The following is a 25933-nucleotide window of genomic DNA, read 5'->3' as shown; positions in this document are numbered from 1 at the left end:
TAGGTTTCTTTTGTATGAACTTCAGGTATATATATGAACTTCAGGTATAATACAAGCTAATTGTTTATCGTGTTATAATATGTGATTAGCTCTATTTTTTTATATTACTGTTTTATTTAGATAATTTGGGATGAAGTGAGTAAGCCTGAAATATTAGGGCCAAGATGTTACTTGTAGGAGTGGAGCACGTGCTTAAAGGCACCAAGAAGACAAGGATACAACCAGATAAAGCATGTGTGAGATGGTGATGTTGTTATAGGTTGGGGTTATGGGATTTAATTTCATTTGTAGTACGAGTAATATTTAATTTATGGTTTTAAACGGTAGAAATGGATAGAATTAGATACATAAATGATGAAGTAATGTAAGAGCATATAAGTGAATATATGAGCATAATGTGTACTTGTTTTCAACTTCAATATTGTATTGTGATTTTAGTAGAGAAATTATATCTTTGTTCTTGAGGCTAGGTATCAAGTTGGTGCTTTTTTTATTTTTTATTTTTATTTATTTTGAGAAAAGAGGTTAATATTAAGTTGATTAATAATACATTTAATACAAAAGAAAAAAAATAAAAATAAATAAACACAAATTTATAAGGTATAATGAGATAGTTTGCGTAGAAATTCAAGTTGATTGTAGTAGTTAGTAGAGAAATTATATCTTTGTATACCTATTTGATTTAAAATCAACTAAGTTTTAAGATTTACAAGGTATTGAGATACTTTATGTTGAAATTCAAATTGATTAGTTAATACTACATTTTAAACAAAAAATCTACCTTAAGGTAGATAGATTAATGCTAGATTCATAAGAAGTTACTTTCTTTAGTTTGCATAAATATCCATACACTAGAGGGAGACCTATAAGTTTTGAAGTCATAAAAAAGGAGAATGGAGAAGAAGGAGGTAGAGACTAAGGGTCTGTTCACATTTACTTAATTTTAGTTCAGTTCAGTTCAGTTCAGCTCCTAATTTCCATCTCTCATAAAATATTCAGTTCAATTCAGTTCAGTTCATTTCAGTTCAGGGCAGTTCAGTTCAATAAATGTGAACAGGCCTTAAGAATGAGAAATAGAGGGTTTTTGGAAAATAAAGGAAGAATGGAGAAACGGTTTAGAATAAGAACACGATAATACTTGCTTATTTTGTTTTTTTTTTTTTTAAAAAATGCTCAATCACATTTCATTGATTAGCTCTTGGCTTCTTGAAATTTAAATGAATTCAGTTCACATAATACAATAATTCACATAATACAACAAATAATCATACAAAGTGAAAAATCTTACCAAGCCAGTGTGCAAAAACATATCTACAAAGTTACGTGGACAAAGTTGGGAGGTGTGCAACGCGCGCACTCCATACGCAAATACTTTTTTTGGGGTTTGCATGACCATAGAGAGAGAGAGAGAGAGAGAGAGAGAGAGAGAGAGAGAGAGAGAGAGAGAGAGAGAGTAAGAAATAGGAGGTGAAGGAGAGAAGAAAAAAAGAGGGGGGGGGGGAAGGAATAGAGGGGCCGAGAGAGAAAGAGGGGGCTAGGAAAGAAAAAGGCTAGAAGAGAGAGAGAGAGAGAGAGAGAAATAGAGAGAGGAAAAGAAATCGGAGAGAGATAGAGAGAAGGGGGTTAAGAGACAAAAGTGCAAGGAAAGGGAGCAAAGGCAAGACCGAGAGAGAGGGGAGGGGCCGAGGGGGTGAGAAAGAAAAGTGCTATGAAAGAGAGGGAAGGTGGGCTAAATGAAGAACAGAGAAAAGCAAGGCCATAAGTTAAGAGTAAAGAGCATGCCGGGGGATAGAGTGAGCGAGAGAGAGAGAAGGGTCAAGAGGAAGAGAGGGTGGCTAAGAGAATGAAAGGTCATCTAAAAGGAGGAAGGAGAAAAGGGACATAGAGACCGAGAAAGAGACAATGAGAGTTTGAAGAAATTTAAAAAAAGGAAGGAAGGATAAAATACTTTTTAAAAACTTTCTAAAATACTCAATCATAAGACATAAATGAAAGTTAAAAGGATAGAGAAACAGTAAATAGAAATCGACAATTAGATTTGGACAAACTTAAATTCTTTCGGTAAATGTAATAGTTAACAAATGTGGTTTTGTGACAATTTTGAAAATGTTAGCTAATTTGTAGCACTTTTAGAATAAAGTATTCAACCTTATTGTCATGTAGAAACGTGCTAGATTCACAAATATGTTAATATAACCATAGTAATAGATAGCTTTTAAGAGAAAGTATGGAAGAAGGACGGAGGAAGGTAAAGAGGGTAAGAGAAGGAGGGTGTGGGAGGAGGAGAGAGAGGCCAGAAAAAAGGGAAGGAGTGGGAGGAGGAGAGAGAAAGAGTGAGGAAAAGAGGGAGGGAGTAGGAGGGGAGTGAGAGAGAGATGGGTAAAAAAGGAAGGATTGGGACGAGAGAGAGAGAGAGAGAGAGAGAGAGGGGTGAGAAAGGTCAGGATAGAGTAAGATAGAGATGATCCAGTAGGAGAGGGAGAGAGAGATAAGGGGCGGAAGAGAAAGAAATAGAGCAATTAAGAGAAAGAGAGGCAAGGAGAGAGAGAGATAGAGTGATAAAGAGAGAGATGAGTCGCGATCGGGAGAAGGAGAGAGAAAGAGAGAGAGAATGACTTACTAAACCGCTCAAACTATACAAGAAGAGTGGATAGGAAGGAGAAATTAAAACCAAGTTAGTGACTACCACACAAATAAGATCCCCTAATCATTATGTTAATCACACCCCGAACTACGAAACACGATCATAACCACGAATCTTATATATTTTAGGGGGGGGGGCACGCGCGTAGTGCGTGTTCCAACGACTATAAACTTAAATATAAAAAGTATAAAGTTATTCCCTCCAACTGTATTATCTAAAAATCGTACATAAAATGATTTATAGATAAATAACCAATAAATAAACTTTAATATATACACATATGATATTTCTCATTCATTTTATACATTCCATATCGATTACACACTCTAACTGCTTAAATTTCAAACCACTCGAAAATTTTCAACTTTAAAAAGTCTAACAAACAAATATACTTCCTCCGTTTTTTTATTATTGCACCATACATCTTGGGCTCACATTTTTTGGTAGTGGGAAAAATGAGGAGAGAGAAGGGTAAAAGTACAAATAAGGCCATGTGATGTAAACATAAAGTAAAGAATCAAGTGTTAAAAGTAAGGGTATATTGGATATTTATAGTGTGAACACACATATTTTCCTTAAAAGGCAAGTGGTGCAATAATAAAAGAACGGAGGAAGTACAATACTTTTGTATATTTTACATTTAATCCATTTTTCATAACTTTATCCTTTATTGTTGCATTTCCTTATAACTACTCCTTATTATCACAATTATTCTAAAACAAAGCTATTCGAAAATTATTTAGGTACTCATCAATAAGAAACTATATTGCGTTCTAAAATAATATCTAAACCAATACTCCTCCGTCCCTTAATAGAATGTCTTTTTCTCTTTATTATGTGAGCAATAAATGCTCAAAAGAGGCATTGTATTAAGGGACGGAGGGAGTAATATATTTTTTTAAGAATCTTTAAATTATAGCAAATTCTAGATAACTTCACTTATAACAATTGTTTTTCATACATATTTCCCCACAGACACTTTATCACTACTCCTTATTACTTATAAATTCATGTATCCTAGCTATTACAAAACCTGAACACAACCACGAATATCACAACAACCGAACACAACCTCGAATTTTACTTATCTTGCCGTCGGGGGGCACGCGCAACGCCATCAATTACCAGATAAGTCGTTTAATTATTTTAGGACAATGGATCTATTGGCATGCCACGACATTTTTCAGAAAATAAGTCGTTTAATTATTCGATTTGATATTAGTCATATTTGTTACAACATTAAATAATTGCAAATAGCTACGGCTTGGAAAACCAAATACTATTGGAGTAACGGGAGACTATTTAGAAAATGCCTTTACTTTTGAACTCTTTTGTTTGCACTGTGCAGTGAACTTGGATGGATCATTTTGTGTTTGTCCCATTAAACTGTAATCTTTTAAATTGATCAAATTTTCTTCTTTCTACGCAAATGTTTTGTTAGTTTGTTAGATGAATATTGTTTTTTTACATCCAAGCACATGGTAAATGTCTGGCACTTCACAGTTACCGTTGTGAAGACCACCAAACTACTAATTTCTGATTTGTGTATGATTACAATATCGATAAAAAAGCACTGCTGGAGTGCTGGATAATTTATTTGATATTGATAAAAAAAAGCCGAGTCCAAAACTCATCCATCATTCACAAAAAAGTTCATAAGAGTAAACAAAAAATGGCAGAGGGAATTATTTCTAACTTAGCAGCAAAAGCCTTGGATGTTTTGGGTAAAGCAGCCTTTAAAGAGGCTGCATCCTGGTGGAGTGCACGAGATGATTTGAAGAAGCTTGAGAAAACCATTTGGTTGATCCAAGGCCGAGTTCGCGATGCTGAGAGGCACCAGGAAGAGGATGACAGTGACGCCGTCAAGGAGTGGCTTATGAGGCTGAGGACGGTGCTTTACCAAGTTGAAGACCTGTTTGATCTTGTCCTCACTGTTGACCGCCAGAAACAGCAGATTGAAGTTAACAAGCAGGTTTGTGTTTCTTTCTCGAGATCTGGCACTCTTTGTTTTAACTGGAAAATATCTCGAGAGATCAAGTCTATTCGACAACAACTTTATGAAATCAATTCAGAGATTGATGGCTTGAACTTGCCTGCCTATGATCATAGAGATGAACCACAACCACTAAGGGCTCGGTTCGTTAGGAATAGGGAAACAAGGTCTTTTGTGAAAGCAGAAGATGTCATTGGTAGGGAAACTGATAAAAACATTATTATTGGGAAGCTTTTTTATTCCAATTATGATGTCAAAAGGATTTCTGTGATTCCAATTGTGGGTTTTGGGGGTCTCAGAAAAACCACTCTTGCTCAACTGGTTTATAATGATGATGGGGTTCGGAACCATTTTGATCTTACTAAGTGGGTGTGTGTACCTGAGGTAGGTGATCAAAACACTATAATCAGGAGAGTTTACCAGTGCTTCACTGGTGATAAGGATTCTGATAGACTCTTAGTTAGTCATATTGAATCACGCATCCAAGAATCGATTAAGGATAAGAAGTATCTTCTCGTCTTGGATGACATATGGGATGAAAGTCGGGATAGTTGGTTGGATCTTCTAAGTTTGCTTGAATGTGGTGCAAGTGGGAGTAGAGTTATTGTTACAACACGATCTGCTAATGTTGCAAAAGCTGTTGGGACAACGGAAGCCCACAATCTAGGACTTCTAACTAAAGAGGAGTCTTTGAGGTCTTTTCAAAAAATTTGCATTCCAATTGGGGCAAGAAGAGAGTAATCCTGTTTTGACTCAGCTTGGGAAGGGGATCGTTGAAAGCTGTGGAAATGTTCCCCTTGCTATCAGGGTTGTTGGGAGCCTTCTCTACTATGAAAATAGCGAGAAACATTGGGAACGGATTAAAAATGCTAGACTCTCGAAGGCAAAGAGGAAAGACAACAACAACATAATGCAAGTGTTGAAGTTGAGTTATGATAACTTGCCACCGGCATTAAAGCAATGCTTTGCTTACTGTTCATTGTTTGAAAAGGATTACACATATTGGAAAGATGAATTAGTTATATTGTGGATGGCACAAGGATATCTTGATAGCACAGATATTGGAGAAGAATATTTTCAGGAATTGTTACAGAGGAATTTATTTCAAGATCCAAATGAAGATGATGAAGGGAACGTCAAATGCTGCAAAATGCACGATTTGGTGCATGATATGGCTCAAGATATAGCTGGTGAAGAGATGAATCAGATTGAGCATTTAGACCAAATGTCTTCTCCTGGTGGACTTATGCATGTGAGATTTAAAGGTAAAAAGCCATATGGATGGGAAGTTCCAGTGTCATTGCTTGCTGGTGGGAAGATGCGGTCATTGCTACTGTCTAGTTTAGAATGTGGATGTACTATAACAGTGTCATCTCTTCAATTGGTGATTTTGAAATTTCAGTCTTTGCGTGTCTTGGACTTGAAGCATATGACTATCTCCGCAGTCCCAAATTCTGTAGGGAAGTTGAGACATCTAAGGTACCTTAATCTTGCATGGAATCGAAGTATTAGATTTCTTCCTGATGACATAACAAGATTACAGAACTTGCAAACACTGAAGCTTGTTGGTTGTTCCTCTCTTACAGAGTTGCCAAGAGATTTTTGTAAATTGATCAACCTGAGGCACTTGGAAATTGATAAGAGTGGTTTGAGTGATTTGCCATTAGAATTTGAGAAAATGAAATCTTTGAAAATGTTGGATCTGTTTGTGGTTGGGAATAGCTGTGGTGTAGATTCATTGCCACTCTTGAATATTTATGGGAATCTGCTTATTAGATATAGCAAGTGGCGAAGTGATGCTGTTGTGGAAGCACAGAGGGCAAATTTGAAGGATAATCAGCGATTAACTAGTCTTAGCTTACTATTTCATTGGATGGAACTTACTCCATATTTAAGTGAAATGGATAGAATGTTAATGTTCTTGCAACTGCCTCTAAATCTTAAAAATATTCGACTTTCTTTCTACGAAGGAGTTGAGATGCCACGTAGATGGTTAGATGGGTTATCTAAGCTTGTTTCCATTGTTATTCAGGATTGCCGTAATTGTAGAGTTCTTCCTCATTTGAGTCGGCTGCCTTATCTCAATAAACTAGGTTTATTATCGCTTTATGACTTGGAGTATGTAGAAGATGAAGACGACATCTGGGTAAGTAGTGGAGGTGGAAAATGTAAGTCTGGAGCCCAAAATGGTTACTTCCCATCCTTAACGACCTTATCAATCCAGAATTCAAGATCTCTAAAGGGGTGGACAAGACCAGCAAAGGATGACGATGATGAGCCCAGGAAATTGTTGTTTCCTCATCTTCTACGAATGACGTTACATAATTGCCCCAAGTTGACATCAATGCCTCTAGCACCAAAGTTGGAGTTTTTGGAGGTGGTAACAATCACTTGGAAGGTCTTAGAATCGAATTTTATTGATGACGAAAAAGCATCTTCATCAACTGTTTTCACCTCTTTAAAAAAAGCAAGTATTTCTTCAATTGACAATGGACTAGATTATCTGGCAATCAGTAGTAAGCTATCTTATCTACAAAATTTAACGATATACGGATGCAAGGAACTGATAAGTTTGACAATAGAATCTTCAAATTCCATTCAACATCTCATGATTAATAAGTGCCCAAGCTTGGAAAACATAACAATGGGTAATCTCTCTGCTCTTGAAACACTTTATTTCAGAAGTCTCGAGAAGTTGACACAACTCCCAGAAGAGATGGGCAATAACCTCTACTTGCTTCGTCAGCTTGATATTTTTTATTGTCCAGAATTGGCATCACTTCCACAGTCATTACTAGGCCTTACCTCTTTACAGGAATTTTGTATTGTTAATTGTCCAAAATTGGCATCACTTCCACTATCATTCATGGGCCTTACCTCTTTACAAAAACTTAGTATTCATGATTGCCCAAAACTGGCATCACTTCCACAGTCATTTCTAGGCCTTACCTCTTTACAGATACTTCATATCTTGAATTGTCCACATCTGAAAGAAAGATATGAGAAGCCAAATGGCCAAGATTGGCACCTTCTCCAACATATCCTCGAGGTTATCATGTGAGTTCTCAGCTGTCTTTTTATTCTTTTATTATATGTGATGAAATTTGTTGTCGGGGAAAATAAAAAAAATGTCCTTCGTGACAAAACAAATGCGTTAGTTTTAGACTTTTAGTAACACATCAAAAAATACAAGTTTGACACTGAATGTACATATATTTTTGAAGAATAATTAATATCTTTATTTTAAGTTGATAAGCTGATTTGTTGAAAGCTTGAAACAATGTATTGATATAAATTTAAAAATCTTATTATGCTAAGATTTGTTTTTCTATATTGGTGAAAAAATTATGGCCAAAGTGAGGCATGATAAAAGTACAAAAGATCAATTGATGCATTTAATTCGGAATGAAGAGAGTAAAAACAAACTTCAATTGCATTTGATGGATTGCAGTATTTGCTTAACATGCTACTTGTTTCTTTCTTTTAATTCTTTTGATTTTTTTTATATATATTTCTTAGACAAGTTGTTTTGATAATGGAATGTAGGTTAGTGTTTGAAAATTTGAATGTCAAACTTATAGTCTTATACGATCTGTAAATAATCTTTGTGCATCACATTTTCACAAACAATATTATGTGGTTTTTTTTCGACAAGCTATCTTTTTTCTTACACTCTCTATCCATACTCTATGTACCCACTATCTTTTATTCCTATGTTCCAAAATAAATCTACCCAATTTATTCAATTGTGTGATCAAATGACTAATTTCTAATAAAGAGATTATGAGGTCGGAAGGGGTATTTGTTATCTCAATTTGTTCCTTCTTATTATTTGATGGGGCAATACACCCACAAGCCCCACCCATTTTAGTGTATAGCAGGAGGCCAAGGAGGGGACAGGATCAGCAAGAGAGGCAGAGCACTTCTCCACCACCTACACAAGCAACGACCCTCTGATTGTAGCACGGAACACTTTTTGGTGTATTAGCCTTTTAACTGTGGTAACTCTAGCTTGTTGACAAGTTGTAGTAAATTAGCAATTAAGGCATTTGTCCGATTATGTATGAATTGTAGTAGTATAAATAGGAGGAGGCTAAAGTAGAGAAGGTATGCAGAAACTTGTAAGGAACTTTTGGAGAGTAATGGCCTAAAGCCATTGTTATCATTCACGCAAGCATTTAGCTTTCAATCAATCAAACAACCTTCCTTCTATAATTTATCGTACCACGTAGTTCGTTGCATTTGGTATCAGAGCAGGAATGCCGCCGACTCCGTTGACAGTGACGCCAGAGCGGGTGCTTGAAGAAAGGGTGGAGGAAATCTTCGATAAGCTAGGTGAAGGAGAAAACTCGCTTCAGCACACGCTCTTGAAGAAGCAAGACGAATCCATAGATAAGGTGAGACAGTCGTTGGAGGGTAAAATGGATCGATTTCGGCAGGACATAACCCAACAAGTGAACATGACGGCGAGCCGGCAAGACAAGGTTATGGATGAGATTCGTAACGCCCTGAAAGCTTTGGGTAACCAACAGACGCCACTACATGGGGTGGAGCAAGAAGTGGAGCAGCCATCGCACGGAGTGGGAGGGTACCAGGAAATTCCTATCGGAACAGGGGGCTTCAACGGACTCCGTTTCGGCAACTGGGAGGCGGGATTGGGTGGTGCTAGTCGCCACCAAGAGAACAATCAGGAGCACCGCAACAAGTGGAAATTCCGCAAGTTGGACATGCCCACGTTCGACGGAAACGACCCAGACGGGTGGATTTTAAGGGGGGAGCAATTTTTTCAGTTCTACCAACTTTCGGAGCCCGAGAAAATACAAGCGGCGGTCGTAGCGTTTGATGGGGACGCGCTAAGGTGGTACCACCGTACCAGTGGGAGCACCGTCGCCGACCGGTGGTGCTTTGGGAAGATCTGAAGTTGCGGGTATTGAACCAATTCCGGCCGATTAACGATGGCTCGTTGCACGAACAATGGCTGGCGGTACAACAAACCACCACCGTGGTGGAGTACCGGAGACTCTTTATAGAGAAGGCGGCGCCTCTTTCCGACATCCCAGAGAATATTCTCAAAGCTCAGTTTATTAATGGATTGAGAGAAGAGGTGAAAGCAGAAATTCGAATGTTAAATCCGACGACTCTAGACGAAGCTATGGACTTGGCGGTGCGGGTCGAAGAACGGAATCGGGTCGCCGAGATAAAGAAGTCGGGTGGAGTGTTTACCAAACCCGGACCTTACTTCTATTTTAATCGGAGCCCCGCCACCACAATACTAGGGTCTGGATCGAACCAACATCATCAACCCACGAGTCAGCCCAGCCCACATCACAATGCCATACCAGCCCAAACCTTCAGCCCAAATCAAAGTAGCCCAACCCACAGCTATCATCCCAGCCAATCCTCACAAAATTCCCTAGCCTCTGTAAACCAACCCACCAGCTCCTACCCAAACCGACCACACCCAAACTCTTCTCAGTTCAGTGGGAGTGTGCGAAGGCTAACTGAGCGGGAAATGCAGGAGAAACGAGCAAAAGGCCTATGTTTTAGGTGTGATGGGAGATGGACCGGGCCTACCCATGTTTGTGGAGCTAAGGGACTTAGTGTGTTGCTAGTAGAAGAGGAAGAGAGAGAGGATGGAGGGGAGTTTGCGGCAATGGAGGCATCGAAGTTGGAAGGGGATGAAAACCCGGTCTCTGTGTCTATGAACTCAATCATCGGGTTATCTAATCCGAAAACAATGAGGCTCAAAGGAAAGATCAATGGGCAATCGGTGGTAGTCATGATCGACCCGGGTGCCACCCATAATTTTATATCCTTACAAACCGTAGGGAGTCTTGGGTTAGTTGTATCCGGTGATACTAGCTTTGGAGTGTCACTTGGGAACGGGGAGAATATCCAAGTAAAAGGGTAATGTAGAGGAGTATGCGTGGAGTTGGGAGATGGAATAGTGATAGAGAAGGATTTTTTGCCTCTCAAGTTGGGCAATTCGGATGTGATCATGGGAATACAATGGCTCGAGAAGTTAGGAACCGTTCTCACGAATTGGAAGTTGCAAGAAATGAGCTTCTCCTTGAATGGGAAGACCATGGTAATTAAAGGGGATCCGAGCTTAACTAAATCGGGAATTACCCTTAAAGCCATGATTAGGACGTTGAGGAAGGAGGAAGGAGGCATCTTAGTGGAGATGAACAAGCTGGAAAAGCAGGTGGGCTGCCCAAATGAAAATGGGCCGAAAATCAGTGGGCCTCCAGAATTCTTACAGGGAATGTTGGAAGAATTTGCCATGGTGTTTGAGAATCCAAGTGGGTTACCTCCAACTAGGAGACATGAACACTCCACAGTGCTCAAGGAGGGTAGTAATCCAATTAGTGTCCGGCCCTATCGCTACCCCCAATTCCAAAAGGATGAGATCGAGAAACTCATCGGGGAGATGTTGCAAGCGGGTATCATAAGACCCTCCACGAGTCCCTTCTCAAGCCCGGTGCTTTTAATCAAGAAAAAGGATGGCTCATGGAGGTTTTGTGTGGATTACCGGGCCCTTAACAAGGAGACCGTTCCCGACAAATATTCCGTCCCGGTAATCGATGAGTTGCTAGATGAGTTACATGGGGCAAGGGTGTTTTCGAAACTTGATCTCAAGGCCGGCTACCATCAAATTTTAGTGCGACGGAAGACACCCACAAGACCGCTTTTAGGACTCACGAGGGGCATTATGAATTTCTTGTCATGCCTTTCGGCCTCACTAACGCTCCGGCGACTTTCCAAGCTCTAATGAATGAGGTATTCCGACCCTTTTTGCGTAAATTTGTACTTGTTTTCTTTGATGACATTTTAGTGTATAGTGCTAGTGAAGAAGATCATATTAATCACGTGAAACTAGTATAAGCCACTCTTAAGGAAAACTCACTGTTTGCAAATTTAAAAAAATGTGAGTTTGGGAAGCCCAAAGTGGCTTACTTGGGCCACATAATCTCTAATGAGGGAGTTGCAGTAGATCAAGAGAAGGTGGGCTCGATGATTTCTTGGCCCACACCGAAATCATTAAGGGATTTGAGGGGGTTCTTGGGTTTAACGGGATATTACAGAAAGTTCATTCATCACTATGCACACATAGCGAGGCCATTAACAGAGCAGCTCAAAAAAGATGGTTTCGGGTGGACTCCGGCAGCAGACGAGGCGTTTCAGGCCTTGAAACTAGCTATGTCCTCGGCACCCGTACTTATCATGCCTGATTTTTTGAAGGAATTTGTTGTAGAGTCGGATGCTTCGGGGTACGGCCTCGGAGCGGTGTTGATGCAAGGCGGTAAACCGGTGGCCTTCTTCAGCAAAGTGCTCGGCCCTAGGGGACAGGGGAAGTCGATTTACGAAAAGGAGCTTATGGCGGTTTGTCTTGCGGTAGTGAAGTGGAAACACTATTTGTTGGGCCGAAAATTTGTAATTCGAAGCGATCAGCAGAGTCTCAAATACATAACACAGCAGCGTGAGATCGGGATGGAATTTCAGAAGTGGGTTCGTAAATTGGTGGGATTTGAGTTTGAGCTACAATACAAACCCGGGGTGGCCGACGCCCTTTCGAGGCGTGGCGAGGATGATAACGGTGGGGAATGTAATGCCATCGTGGCCACACAAGTGGTCGATTGGGATGCTTTGAAGGGGGAAATCGCAAGGAGTGGTGAAATTCAGAGATTAATTGCGGAAGTGGAAAAGGGGCAGGGATCCCTCGGTTATGCCGTGGAGAATCATCAATACAAAGGTCGGGTCGTAATCCCAAGGGATTCGGTACACAAAACCGCCCTATTTCGAGTGTATCACGACTCACCGAAGGAGGCCACGTCGGTGAGACCAAACGTATTTGAAAATCGGGGCGGATTTGGGGTGGGATGAGAAAGGATGTGATGCATTATATTCGGAGCTGCTCAGTTTGTCAAAGGAACAAACACTCTCAACAAACTCCGGCGGGGTTGTTGCAACCACTGCCCATCCCCGAGAAGATATGGGAAGTCATAAGTATGGATTTCGTAGAGGGTTTACCTCAATCGAAGGGAGTGGATACCATATTCGTGGTGGTTGACAGGCTGTCAAAGTACGCCCATTTTATTGGGCTTAAACACCCTTTCACGGCGTATACGGTGGCAGAAGTGTTCGTTAAAGAGGTGGTCCGTTTACACGGTGTTCCATCCAGCATAGTTTCGGATAGGGATAGGGTATTTCTGAGCATTTTCTGGAGGGAGTTATTTCGAATGCAGGGTACTGAGTTGAAACGCAGCACTTCTTACCACCCCCAAACGGACGGGCAGACGGAGGTGGTAAACAAAAGGCTAGAAACATACCTCCGATGTTTCGCGGGAGGGCAACCCAAAACTTGGGCAAAATGGCTCCCATGGGCCGAGTATTCGTATAATACTACCCCTCACTCCGCAACCCAGATTACTCCCTTCCTGGCAGTATACGGTAGGGATCCACCCAAATTAATTCGAGTTGGAGCAGGGCAGACCACGGTTGGGACCGTGGAGGAATTGTTGCAAGAAAGGGACTTGATGTTGGACGAATTGAAGCTAAATTTGACACGTGTCAACAGATTATGAAGAGCAATGCAGATGGAAGGTGTAGGGAAGAAGAGTTTCAAGTGGGGGATTATGTTTTTCTCAAACTTCAACCATACCGCCAAAGGTCGTTGGCTAGGAGGCCCTTTGAAAAGCTGGCGGCTCGCTTTTATGGACCCTATGAGGTGGTGCAGCATGTGGGTCAGGTCGCATACAAGTTGCTATTACCGGAACAATGTCGCATTCACCCGGTGTTCCACGTTTCTCAATTGAAGCGCGCTATTGGTAATGTTCCTGTTTCTCCTACTATCCCAATACAATTGTCCTCGGAGTTGGAGATGGTTGTGGAACCGGAGGAGGTATTGGATATTAGGCGCAAGAGCGGGCAGCAGGGTTGAGTTGAGGTGTTACTCAAGTGGCTTGGGGTTCCTGCATTTGAGGCTACATGGGAGGATGTCGCGGCAATCAAGGAGCAATTTCCGAGTTTCCACCTTGAGGACAAGGTGGCTCTTTTGGGGGCCGGTATTGCAATACACCCACAAGCCCCACCCATTTTAGTGTATAGCAGGAGGCCAAGGAGGGGACAGGATCAGCAGGAAGGACAGGATCAGCAGGAGAGGCAGAGCACTTCTCCACCACCTACACAAGCAACGGCCCTCTGATTGTAGCAGGGAACACTTTTTGGTGTATTAGCCTTTTAACTGTGGTAACTCTAGCTTGTTGACAAGTTGTAGTAAACTAGAAATTAAGGCGTTTTTTCGATTATGTATGAATTGTAGTAGTATAAATAGGAGGAGGCTAAAGTAGAGAAGGTATGCAGAAACTTGTAAGGAACTTTTGGAGAGTAATGGCCTAAAGCCACTGTTATCATTCACGCAAGCATTTAGCTTTCAATCAATCAAACAACCTTCCTTCTATAATTTATCGTACCATGTAGTTCGTTGCAGGGGTGAAATAGGTAATTGTCCCATAAAATGAAGTAGAATATGGCAAAAGAGAGTAGAAATACACATACATCGTATAGGATGGAATATAAGTTGGGTCACATGTTGGATATAAATATAAAGTGTAGTTAATGGGGACCGGGGGATTTTGAATATAAAGTGTAGTTAATAAGGGATACATTTAATTGTTAGTAGAAAGATAATAATTAAAATACTTGTATAGAAAATAGCTCTATAATGAATTTAAAATTATATGATTGATTTGAACTGAGATCTAATAGAAACTGAATTGATTTGAACTGAAATCTAACTGAATTCGAAATGATCTGATTCAAAGTCTATTAAATTCATTTTGATCCAAATAAACCCAGGCCAATTAAATCCGATTACGAGCTTACTTGAGCTCGATATTGCTCGACACGAATTCGACTTGACCCGAATTCGATATGTACCTGACCATACATTGACCCAATTTTGACTCAAATATAATTAAGCTTGACCCGACTTGATTTGGTTTGTGGTGATAAAATGACCCGTCATTACCTACCTAAACACCCCGAACCATCATGGGTCAACCCAAACTCCATCTGAATACCCGATTTGACACCTCTACTACAAAGTACAAAGTGAGTTTATGTACCACGTGACACGTTCTTCATTTGTTGCTCCTTGGCCTTGCTTCCCCTCCGGCTATTCTTTAAGCATAACTTTAGTACTTTACAGTTTATATTGGGTTTTATGGTATATTGATATCATTTCAGATATCAAAAGAAATTTTTTCACACTTCACTATTTTGCAACATTATACGGTAACGGACTACATTACATTATACTGTATTTTGTGTTGCAAGATTTACAAAAGGAAAAGTGAAGGCCAGCAAAAGTTTATTCGTCAATTAAACTCATCACATTGCCAATAGCATGCAGGGAAATTGTTTGATGAAATGCCACTGGAGATTTACAACATCCAAAAGGAATGCACTGCTAGGAATTAGCATGGTTTCTAACCAGATTACAGCTCTAAATATGGAAGAAATTAGGGAAGAACAATGATGACTATATTGATAATAGGCGAATTACACTAATAGAAGGATAATTCCACTTTTGAGAGGTGGATTCTCTCCTAATATGAGCTTTCGAGAGGCTCACTCTCTCCCAATGACATAACCTCAACAATATTCAACATGATGATTATTCCTCCTAATGAGGTCTATTTATAGAAAAAGTCTCACAATTAACTCTAACTTATTCCTCAAGACACTACTAATAGGCTATGACTAATGTGCCCCTCCCTCACATACTGATTCCTTGCAATACCCGCCGCCCAAACATTCACCTTGTCCTCAAGGTGGTTTATAATCAGAACTGGATTCCCGGCCTCTGACCCAGCTCTTAAATAAGACAAAGGCGAGAGAAAACTACACTAAGAATTCCTGGTCATTCTTGAAAATTCGTGCTCCCTCTTGAGAACCTTCTATGGCAGGAAAATCTGAATACTTTATCAGCATGTCATGAGAGCAGAGCATTGAATTTTGGGTAGAGTTGGTCTTCGTGGACTTGGGATTTGTTGGCTGTGGGAAGGGGAAATTGCAATGTACAATTTGGGTGATGAATTTGGGTTTTAAAACTGATGTTGGATGGATGGGCCTAAATTTACCAAACCCAACATCGGAAGACTTTAATTTGTAAGTCACTCCAAAAGATGATAGGTTGGGCTTTAAATGAGTAAGCCCATTCATTCTCAGAAACCCACTATGGCAATCTATTCTGTCTGAAGCACGTGAGAGCTGGCTGATAAATTTTGCAATATCTTCGGGGTGTATTACTATAATACCCTTACTAGAACTTTTCATTTTTGACTTCCTCTCCAAGCCAACAAAAGATCCACTCAAGCTTTTCCCATACTCTTCTCTTTCTAAAGATTTCTGGGAACCACCAAGCAACCACCCTTGAAGTTTTCCACCAGCGAATCCGCCGCTCACAAAGGGCCTTCTACCGACCAAGCCACCTCTGGCCAGAACACCACCGCCGGAAAACCTGCCAGAGAAATCACCATTCCTCACCCCACTACTCGAAACAACGTTCATACTTTCTGTCCCACACTCACTGCTCCAACAACCTACCACACCACCTGTCTCGCCGGTATAAAAACCAGGGCCACCACCAGACCCGCTTCCTCTAGCACCACCTCGCTCAAACACTCCTCCTAGCGATTTCCTTTCGAGACAATTACATTTCTCACTCGATCTATTGCCGGCGACACCCCCTTGAGCACTGCCATTCCGTCCTCCAAATCTTCTGATGGCGAAACCATCTTCACCACCGCTGAGACCTCCTGGTAAAACACTAAAAAAATTTCCAGATCCATTTGTCTCAGCACCACTAGACCAAGCTTATGGACTTATAAGTCCACCGCCTGAGTGCTCCACCATCGCGCCACTGGAGAAGGTGCGAACTACAGAGTAAAAGTACCGGTTAGATCTGGAAATTTCCAGTACCTCCACCTTCTTGTCCTCCTGTGATGGAGGTTCCTCCTCGCCACATGACCACTCGGAGCTGGCTAACTCACCAACCTGATGTTCATCTTCCTCGAAGTCTTCGTGAAGTACTCCTGACCCTAATTTGATTCGAGAAATTGCATCCTCAAAAATCTTCTCTATGTTATGGAACAATCGATCTGTAATTTCATCAATTTTTGCCTCGAGCTTTGACTGTGAGAACACATCAGAGAACTCCATGTTCGCCGGACTTCCAGCAAGGTCACCAGAGACCGAACTGCTCTGATACCATTTGCTAGGAATTAACATGGTTTCTAACCAGATAACAGCTCTAAATATGGAAGAAATTAGGGAAGAACAATGATGACTATATTGATAATAGGCGAATTACACTAATAGAAGGATAATTCCACTTTTGAGAGGTGGATTCTCTCCTAATATGAGCTTTCGAGAGGCTCACTCTCTCCCAATGACATAATCTCAACAATATTCAACATGATGATTATTCCTCCTAATGAGGTCTATTTATAGAAAAAGTCTCACAATTAACTCTAACTTATTCCTCAAGACACTACTAATAGGCTATGACTAATGTGCCCCTCCCTCACATACTGATTCCTTGCATGCACGCAAGGTGTTTGATGAAATGCCAATTGGAAATTTACAACATCACTTTATAAAGGTACGCATATCTGCGATTAATTTCTTTTCAGAAAGTATATTTTCATATCCAAATATTCGCTACTTTAGTTATCATTCCCTCTATGAGAGTGAGGGATAGTTCAAGTGGTTAGAGCTTTCCTCCCAATTTTAGGAGGTCCTGGGATCTCTATCCTTAGTTGTTTGTCCTTGGACGAATAATTTTGTGTTTGTCCATAAAACTATAATATTGTAAAGTAATCAAACTTTCTTCTTTTGACGCAAATGTTTGTTAGTTTGTTAGATGAATATTGTTTTTTTACATCCAAGCACATGGTAAATGTCTGCCACTTCACAGTTACCGTTGTGAAGACCACCAAAATTCTGATTTGTTTATGATTATAATTTCGATGAAAAAAGTACTGCTGGAGTGCTGGTAATTCATTTGATATTGATACAAAAAAGCCGAGTCTGTAACTCATTCATCATTCACAAAAAAACTCATAAAGAGAGAGCTCAAAGTAAGCAAAAATGGCAGAGGGAATTGTTTCTAACTTGGCTGCAAATGCCTTGGAAGCTTAGGGTGGAGCAGCCTTAAAAGAGGCTGCATCCTGGTGGGGTGCACGAGCCGATTTGAAGAAGCTGGAGAACACCATCAGGATGATCCAAGCTCGAGAAGCTCCAGTTTGCGATGCTGAGAGGCACCAGGAAGAGAATGGCAGTGATGTTGTCAAGGAGTGGCTTCGGAGGCTGAGGATGGTGCTTTACCAAGCTGATGACCTGTTTGATCTTGTCCTCACTATTGACCGCCAGAAACAACAGCAGGTGGAGGTTAACAAGCAGGTTTGTGTTTCTTTCTCGAGATCTGGCACTCTTTCTTTTAACTGGAAAATATCTCGAGAAATCAAGTCTATTCGACAACAACTTGATGAAATAAACTCAGATATTGCTGGCTTGAACTTGAATGCCTATCATGATCATAGATATGAATCACAACTATTAGGGGCTCGTTTCTTTAGGAATAGGGAAACTGGCTCTTTTGTAAAAACAGAAGATGTCATTGGTAGGGAAACTGATAAAAATGCTATTATTGGGATACTCATTGATCCCAGTTATGATGATGGGAATAAGATTAGTGTGATTCCAATTGTGGGGTTTGGGGGTCTCGGAAAAACCACTCTTGCTCAACTGGTTTTTAATGATGAGAAGGTTCGGAAACATTTTGATCCTGCTGCCTTGGTTTGTGTACCTGAGGTAGGTGATCAGAACCAAGTACTGAGAAAAGTTTATCAGTCCTTAAGTAATGATAAGGAAACTAGTAAACTCTCAGTGGATCAAATCAAATCAAGCATCCAACAATCGTTAAAAGATAAGAAGTATCTTCTTGTTTTAGATGATATAAGGGATGAAAGTCGGGATAGTTGGTTGGATCTTCTAAGCTTGCTCGAATGTGGCGCAAGTGGAAGCAGGGTTATTGTAACAACACGCTCTACTATTGTTGCAAAAGTTGTTGGGACAACACAAGCCCACAATCTAGGAATTCTAGCTGAAGCGGAGTCTTGGAAGCTTTTCAAAAAAATGGCATTCCAATTGGGGCAAGAAGAGGGTAATTCTGTTTTAACTTAGCTTGGGAAGGAAATCGTTCAAAGTTGTGGAAATGTTCCCCTTGCTATCAGGGTTGTTGGAAGCCTTCTCTACTCTGAAAACAGTGAGAAACATTGGCAACGAATAAGAAATGCTCGACTCTCGAAGGCAAAGAGGAAAGAAGACAATAACATACTGCAAGTGTTGAAGTTAAGTTATGATTACTTGCAGCCGGCATTAAAGCAATGCTTTACTTACTGTTCATTGTTCGGAAAGGATTACACATATAAGAAAGATGAATTAATTAAACTGTGGATGGCGCAAGGATATTTTGATCCATCAAGCACAGATACTGGAGAAGAATATTTTCTGGAATTATTAGGGAGGAATTTATTTCAGGATCCAAATGAAGATGATAAAGGGAACGTCATATGCTGCAAGATGCATGATTTAGTTTATGATTTGGCTCAAGATATAGCTGGTGAAGAGATGAAACAGGTTGAGCCTTTAGACCAAATATCTTCAACTGATGGACTTATGCATGTGAGCTGTAAAGTTTATAGAAGGCCAGAAGATAATGGATGGGATGTTCCAGTGACATTGCTTGCTGCTAGGAAGATGCGGTCATTGATACTGTCTGGTTTTGAGTATGATTGTACTATAAAAGCATCATCTCTTGAATTGGTGATTTTAAAATTTCATTCTTTGCGTGTCTTGGACTTAGAGCATATGAATATATATAGGGTCCCAAATTCTGTAGGGAAGTTGAGACATCTAAGGTACCTTAATCTTGCAAGGAATTATAGTTTTACATGTCTTCCTGATGACATAACAAGATTACAGAATCTGCAAACACTGGAGCTTTTAGATTGTTACCATCTTACAGAGTTTCCAAGAGATTTTTGTAAATTGGACAACCTAAGGCACTTAAAAATTGCTGGGAGTGGTTTGAGTGATTTGCCATTAGGATTTGAGAAAATGACATCTTTGAAAGAGTTGGATCTATTTGTGGTTGGGAAAAGCCGTGGTATAGATTCATTGCCACCCTTGAATTTTTGTGGGAATCAGCTTATTAAATTTAGCAAGTGGCGAAGTGATGCTGTTGTGGAAGCACAGAGGGCAAATTTGAAGGATAATCAGCGATTGTCTAGTCTTTGCTTAAATTTTGAATCCATGGAAGGTACTCCCGATTTAAGTGAAATGGATAAAATGTTAATGTTCTTGCAACTGCCTCCAAATCTTAAAGATATTGGAGTTTATTACTACGTAGAAGTTGAGATGCCACGTAGATGGTTAGATGGTTTATCTAAGCTTGTTTCCATTCATATTAAGAATTGCAGAAATTGCAGAGTTCTTCCTCATTTGAGTCGGCTTCCTTATCTCAATGAAATCTATTTAGCTTCGCTTTATGACTTGGAGTATGTAGAAGATGAAGACGACATCTGGGTAAGTGGTGGTGGAAAGTGTGGTTTTAGAGTCCAAAATAGTTACTTCCCATCCTTAATGACCTTGACAATCTAGGATTTAAGGTCTCTAAAGGGTGGACAAGACCAGCAAAGGATGATGATGGTGAGCCAAGGCAATTGTTGTTTCCTCGTCTTCGGCAAATGACATTAAGAAATTGCCCCAAGTTGACATCAATGCTTCTAGCACCAAACTTGGAGTTTTTGGAGGTGCAAGAAATCAATTGGAAGGTGTTAGAATCGAATCTGATGTCAATTGATGATGAAAAAGCATCTTCGTCATCTTTATCTTGGACAACTCTTTTCACCTCATTAAAAGATCTGGATATTTCTGATTTGGAAGATGGACCAGCTTCTCTGTCAATCAGTAGTAAGCTCTCTAATCTACAAATATTAAGGATATACGGATGCAAGGAACTGACAAGTTTGACGATAGAATCTTCAAATTCCATTCAACATCTCAAAATTATGTATTGCAAAAGCTTGGAAAGTATATTAGTGGGGAATCTCTCTGTCCTTGAATCACTTGATTTCACAAGTCTCGTGAAGTTGACACAACTCCCAAAAGAGATGGGCAACCTCTCCTCGCTTTGTCGGCTTAGAATTGGTAAATGTTCAGAATTGGCATCACTTCCACAGTCATTAGCAGGCCTTACCTCTTTACAGGAACTTGAATTTTCATGTCTCGAGAAGTTGACACAACTCCCAGAAGATATGGGCAACCTCTCCTTGCTTCGTCGGCTTAGAATTGGTGATTGTCCAGAATTGGCATCACTTCCACAGTCATTAGTAGGCCTTACCTCTTTACATGAACTTAAATTTTCATGTCTCGAGAAGTTGCCACAACTCCCAGAAGAGATGGGCAATCTATCCTTGCTTCGACAGCTCAATATTGGTTATTGTCCAAAATTGGCAGCACTTCCACAGTCATTACTAGGGCTTCCCTCTTTGCAAACACTTTATATACGGGGTTGTCCACAATTGAAAGAAAGATATAAGAAGCCGAATGGCGAAGATTATCACCTTATCCAACATATCCCCAGGGTTTACATGTGAGTTTCTCAACTGTCTTTGTATTCTTTTATTATATGTGATGGCATTTGTTGTCAGGGGAAATTTTTTTTTTGGAAGAACAATTATACTTTACATTAAATTGAGAAATTGATTTGTTAAATCTACAGAGTATATATTAATACAAATCTAAAATTTTTTGTTATGGTCAAAGTAAGGCATGAAAAAAGTACAAAAAATCAATTGATGCATTTAATTGTGAATCCAGAGAGTAAAAATGAACTTTAATTGCATTTGATGGATTGCAGTATAAAATTTGTTCAACTTGCTACTTGTTTTTTTTTTTTTTTTAATTCTTTTGATTTTTTATATATTTCTTAAACAAGTTGTTTTTGATAATGGAATGTAAGTTGTGCTTGAAAATTTGAATGTCAAACTTATAATCTTATATGACCCACAAATGAAGTTGAACAAGGCACAAGAAAATAAAAACACTCATACATTGTATAGGATGGACTATCTAGTCAGCTCACATGTTGGACATTTTGTTCTTAGATGGATGTTTCGTAACAAAAGATGGGAAATTTTACACAAGTACTTCTCCCAATAAGTGGATCAAATTGTCCAGTTTACAGCCCAGAGATATAAATTTTCTCCTCTTATTTTCATCTTTGTATTCTGTTCGCTTTAGTTTGTTTGAGAACATTGTATTTGTTTTATTAGAAGTCTGCTGGCCCTGCATCTCTTTGCTTCTCAGAAATTTTTACGTTGGACTGAAAGGAGAGAGAGATGTAGCTTGAACTTTCTTTACGTGAAAATCACAGCTAAAGGAAAAAAAAATTGCAGAATTCAATCAAATGATAAGTTCAGCCATTCCCCCCCGCCCCCAATCAATGAGAAGATAATATTTATGTATACATCATATCAGTTAATCTGTGTAATGTTGAAGTTAAATTTTGAAAGCATTTACTAACTGTTTTTTTCTTCTTTATATCAGATCTATGGGGCGCCAAATAAGTTTTCACGAAGAGCGATATTGAACCTCCAGAATGGGAATGATAGCTTGCTGCCTTCTGCCTACTAAACGACACAGTTGTTCATAGTCCAAACTACATTCTCAATAAGGTTTACTGTAATACTTTGTCTTTATTAAATCTTAAAAATCTCTAGGAAAAAAACGACACATTTGTTTATTTTCTTCTAGTCCTAAGTCTTACCAGATTGCTACCTTTCTGGTACGATGACACCATTTCATTATTTTTTTATGAATGGTCTTATTAGCAGTTTAATACTTCGTAGTGATTATGTGTGAGATGAAGTACTTGAGTACAATATTTTAGGATAAGAACAGAGCATAAGCTGCAACTCTTGCAACAATGAGCACACTTTGACTATATATTTGTTAGTTGGATGCTTTCAGGGGGTGTATAAAGGGGCTAATTTGTAATGCAATTTTTGTTTGGAATAAAAGATGGACAATTTTTTTTTTTTTTGGAACAAAAAAGATGGACAATTTTTTTTTTTTTTTTTTTTTTTTTTGAGGGAAAAAAAAGATGGACAATTTAGTTTACATGATTATGTGCATATTTACTTTATTGTTTTTAAAAATGAAATTTAATGTGGTTTTTTTTTGTAATTATATTTTGTCTGCTTCAAAAGTGATGTAGAGATATGTGAATGTCACTAATAGTTTGTTTGGATAAAGAAAGGGGATGGAAAAGAAGGGGAGGGAGGAGAAGAGGAGGGGAGGGAAAGGAAGGGGAGGGAATAATGGTGAGTTTTCCTTCCAAATCTCTCTATTGTTGGAGGGATCAATTTTGTACAATTTAATCATTCCATTTCTCTCCCCTTTAATTCCCTCTCTTCCTCATTTGCTATCCAAATAAAAGATACTCCATCTTTCCATTTCTCTTCCCTTCCTTTCCCTCCATTTCCTTCGATCCAAACACAGCGTAAGAAAAACAAAAACTTACTCAATGTCTGAACAGGGTCAAAGAGGCAATCAAGTAATTAAGATAGCTTAGCGTGCTACTCTACAACCTTAGTAGCAGAGTGAATATTCGGGGTAATTTAACTACTCTATAGTAAACTTTTTGGCTGCACGTTAGGAATTAATTTAATGATATATCAAGTGAGTTAGTTAGTAATAAAATATCACGAGATTTGTTCTTGGAAAAGCATTACTCTATGTGACATTGATTATAATCATAAATGGCTCAGTTTGTCTACTTTGGAGTAAAAACGAATTATATAAGAAGTGTCTAGTTTTCTGAGTGAGAAATTACTCTTTATTTAGGGCTTGTTTGGTAATAGACTTTTCATTGGCTTTTTGATTGACTTTTGGGTTTTTTATTTGGTCAAACATCTAGAATTTGTGTTTGGTAAATGGCTTTTTCAGCCAGTTGAAAAGCTGGCTTTTAAGTCAAAATGAAAAAACTACATGGAGTAGTTTTTAGCTTTTGGCTACCTAAGTTACTAATAACATCCAACAGTCAATTTTGGCCCTATTTAGGCAATTGCCTGTCGGCTGTTTTAGTTGGTTGGTTTGACTGGCTGTTTAGATTGGCTTTTGAGTTAGCTATTTGACTAAAGTTGTAGTGTTTGGTAAATTGGTTGTTGGGTGCTAGCTGTTGTTAAACAATGCAACACTAATTAACTAATATAGTACTTTAATATTAATTAAAATAATAAATTATTGGTAATAATAATTGTAAATTAATTATTAATTATTTACAATAAGTTTACAATAATTTTATAATAATTAGTTATAATTCAAATTAATTAATTAATTATTGGTTATTAATTAACAATAATTGTATATAAGTTATAAATTGATAATTATAAATAATAATATACTATAAATTACTAATATTAATCCATTTTGAAACTAATTATTAAAAACTAATTATTGAATAATAATAATAATTAATTATTAACTATTAAATACTAATAATTTATGTTTCAAAAAAATATTAATTATTAATTAAAAAATATTAATTATTAATTAAAAAATATTATTATTAATTATTAATTATTAATTACTAATTATTAATTATTAATTATTAACTATTAACTATTAACTATTAATTACTAATCGTCATATATTATGACTAATTATTATTAATCAAAAGTTAATTATGTCAATAAGCCAAAAGTTGCTCCAACTAGCTTTTGGCTTAAAAGCCAGCTTTTCAGCCAGTTAAAAAAGCCACTAACCAAACATGTTTTTTGGCTGTTTGACCAACTTGAAGAAGCCAAAAGCCAGCTGAAAAGCTGGTTTCCAAACACCCCTTTCACCAAACATGTCTTTAGACTAATAAAAAGTCAAACAACCAACAAAAAAGCCAATCAAACCAGCTAACAGCCAGCAGTCAATTGCCAAAGAAGGCCTAAGTCTTATTAGTAAAGCAAGTAATTTGAATATGAGTAATTACCTTGGCCTTTTTGTAAGTTTACTCTTGTGTCACAATGTATATAAGATAAAAAATAAGGTCTTGTTTGGTAAAAAGCTTTTAAAAGAGGTTTTAGCTTATTTTGTTCAATTAGAGGTTTGACCAAGTAAAAAAGTTAATTTAGGTATTTGGTTAATAGTTTATTAAAAGAGCTTTTTGGGCTTAAAATTTTTTTAGTAAAAACTCATTATAAGAGCTTTTTCAAATTAGCTTTATTCAATTAGCTTTTTTGCTATTCAATATGCTAAAACAGCTAACAATCAATAATCATCAATAAATAAATAATCTTTAAATATAACTAAAATAATTACCTTTGACATCATTACTATACACATGTCAACCTCTTTCAAAACATTTTTCCGCCAAAACTAATAGTGACATCATTATTTTTTTTCCAACCTAAATAAAAGTTTTAAAATATAGTAAATTAATTATACACTTTCCTAACAGATTTTATACTACCTCCATTTAATATTTTTTGCAAATTTGGAATATTTTATGCTTCACAAATAATACAACGAAGTTGCAAAATATATGAAACGGATTTCGTATTTAAATTGCCTAATTAAATGATTTCCAATGGAGTTTAAAAAAAAGGGATGGTTAGACTATTTCCAATGGACTATCTTTCTTTCTACTTCGTAAATTTAGTACAGATTATATGAATTGCGGTTTTCACTCTTTATCAATTTATTAGATTTTACTTAAATAATTTATACTAAGTTTCTTCAAATAAAAAAATAAGTATATTATGTAATACACACAAATAAGCCAAAACATCTATATCTATATACTTTATCTATACTAATATATAATATATAAGGATAAGGAGGTTCGAACCCTCAACTTCACTTTATCTATACTAATATATAATATATAAGGATAAGGAGGTTCGAACCCTCAACTTCTCTTATCAAAGATGACTATATAGCCATCTAAGCTAATGATCAACTATGTTATTAATATGTAAAAATAATTATATAAGTGTAAATCACAATAATTAAAAAAACAATAAGATACTCAAAGAATAACTCAATTTTGGTTTGACAATGACAATTACAGTTTTGAAAAACCTTTACACAAATTTATCGATTATACGTCTACAATAGTAGAAACCCGGGGCAATGCCCGAGTTTTGAAAAAATGACATCCGAGGCAACGC

General features: G+C 38.1%; 2 protein-coding genes across 2 annotated transcripts; both read left to right on the top strand.

Moving 5' to 3' along the window:
- Nucleotides 1-4316: 4316 nt before the first annotated feature.
- On the top strand, nucleotides 4317-7698 carry LOC145555426 (putative disease resistance protein RGA1). The gene is made up of 2 exons (XM_081617171.1): nucleotides 4317-5332; nucleotides 5445-7698. The coding sequence occupies exons 1-2, from the start codon at nucleotides 4317-4319 to the stop codon at nucleotides 7696-7698; spliced, it is 3270 nt and encodes a 1089-aa protein (XP_081473297.1).
- Nucleotides 7699-17921: 10223 nt separating this feature from the next.
- Nucleotides 17922-21364, top strand: LOC145555425 (putative disease resistance protein RGA1). The gene is made up of 3 exons (XM_081617170.1): nucleotides 17922-18856; nucleotides 18938-20291; nucleotides 20375-21364. Exons 1-3 carry the CDS (start codon nucleotides 17922-17924, stop codon nucleotides 21362-21364), a joined length of 3279 nt encoding a protein of 1092 aa, XP_081473296.1.
- The last annotated feature ends 4569 nt before the right edge of the window (nucleotides 21365-25933 follow it).

The sequence above is a fragment of the Chenopodium album genome, chromosome 8, assembly GCF_948465745.1.
Source record: "Chenopodium album chromosome 8, dcCheAlbu1.1, whole genome shotgun sequence".
Classification (NCBI taxonomy): Eukaryota; Viridiplantae; Streptophyta; class Magnoliopsida; order Caryophyllales; family Amaranthaceae; genus Chenopodium; species Chenopodium album.
This window is presented reverse-complemented; position numbering and strand designations above follow the sequence as displayed.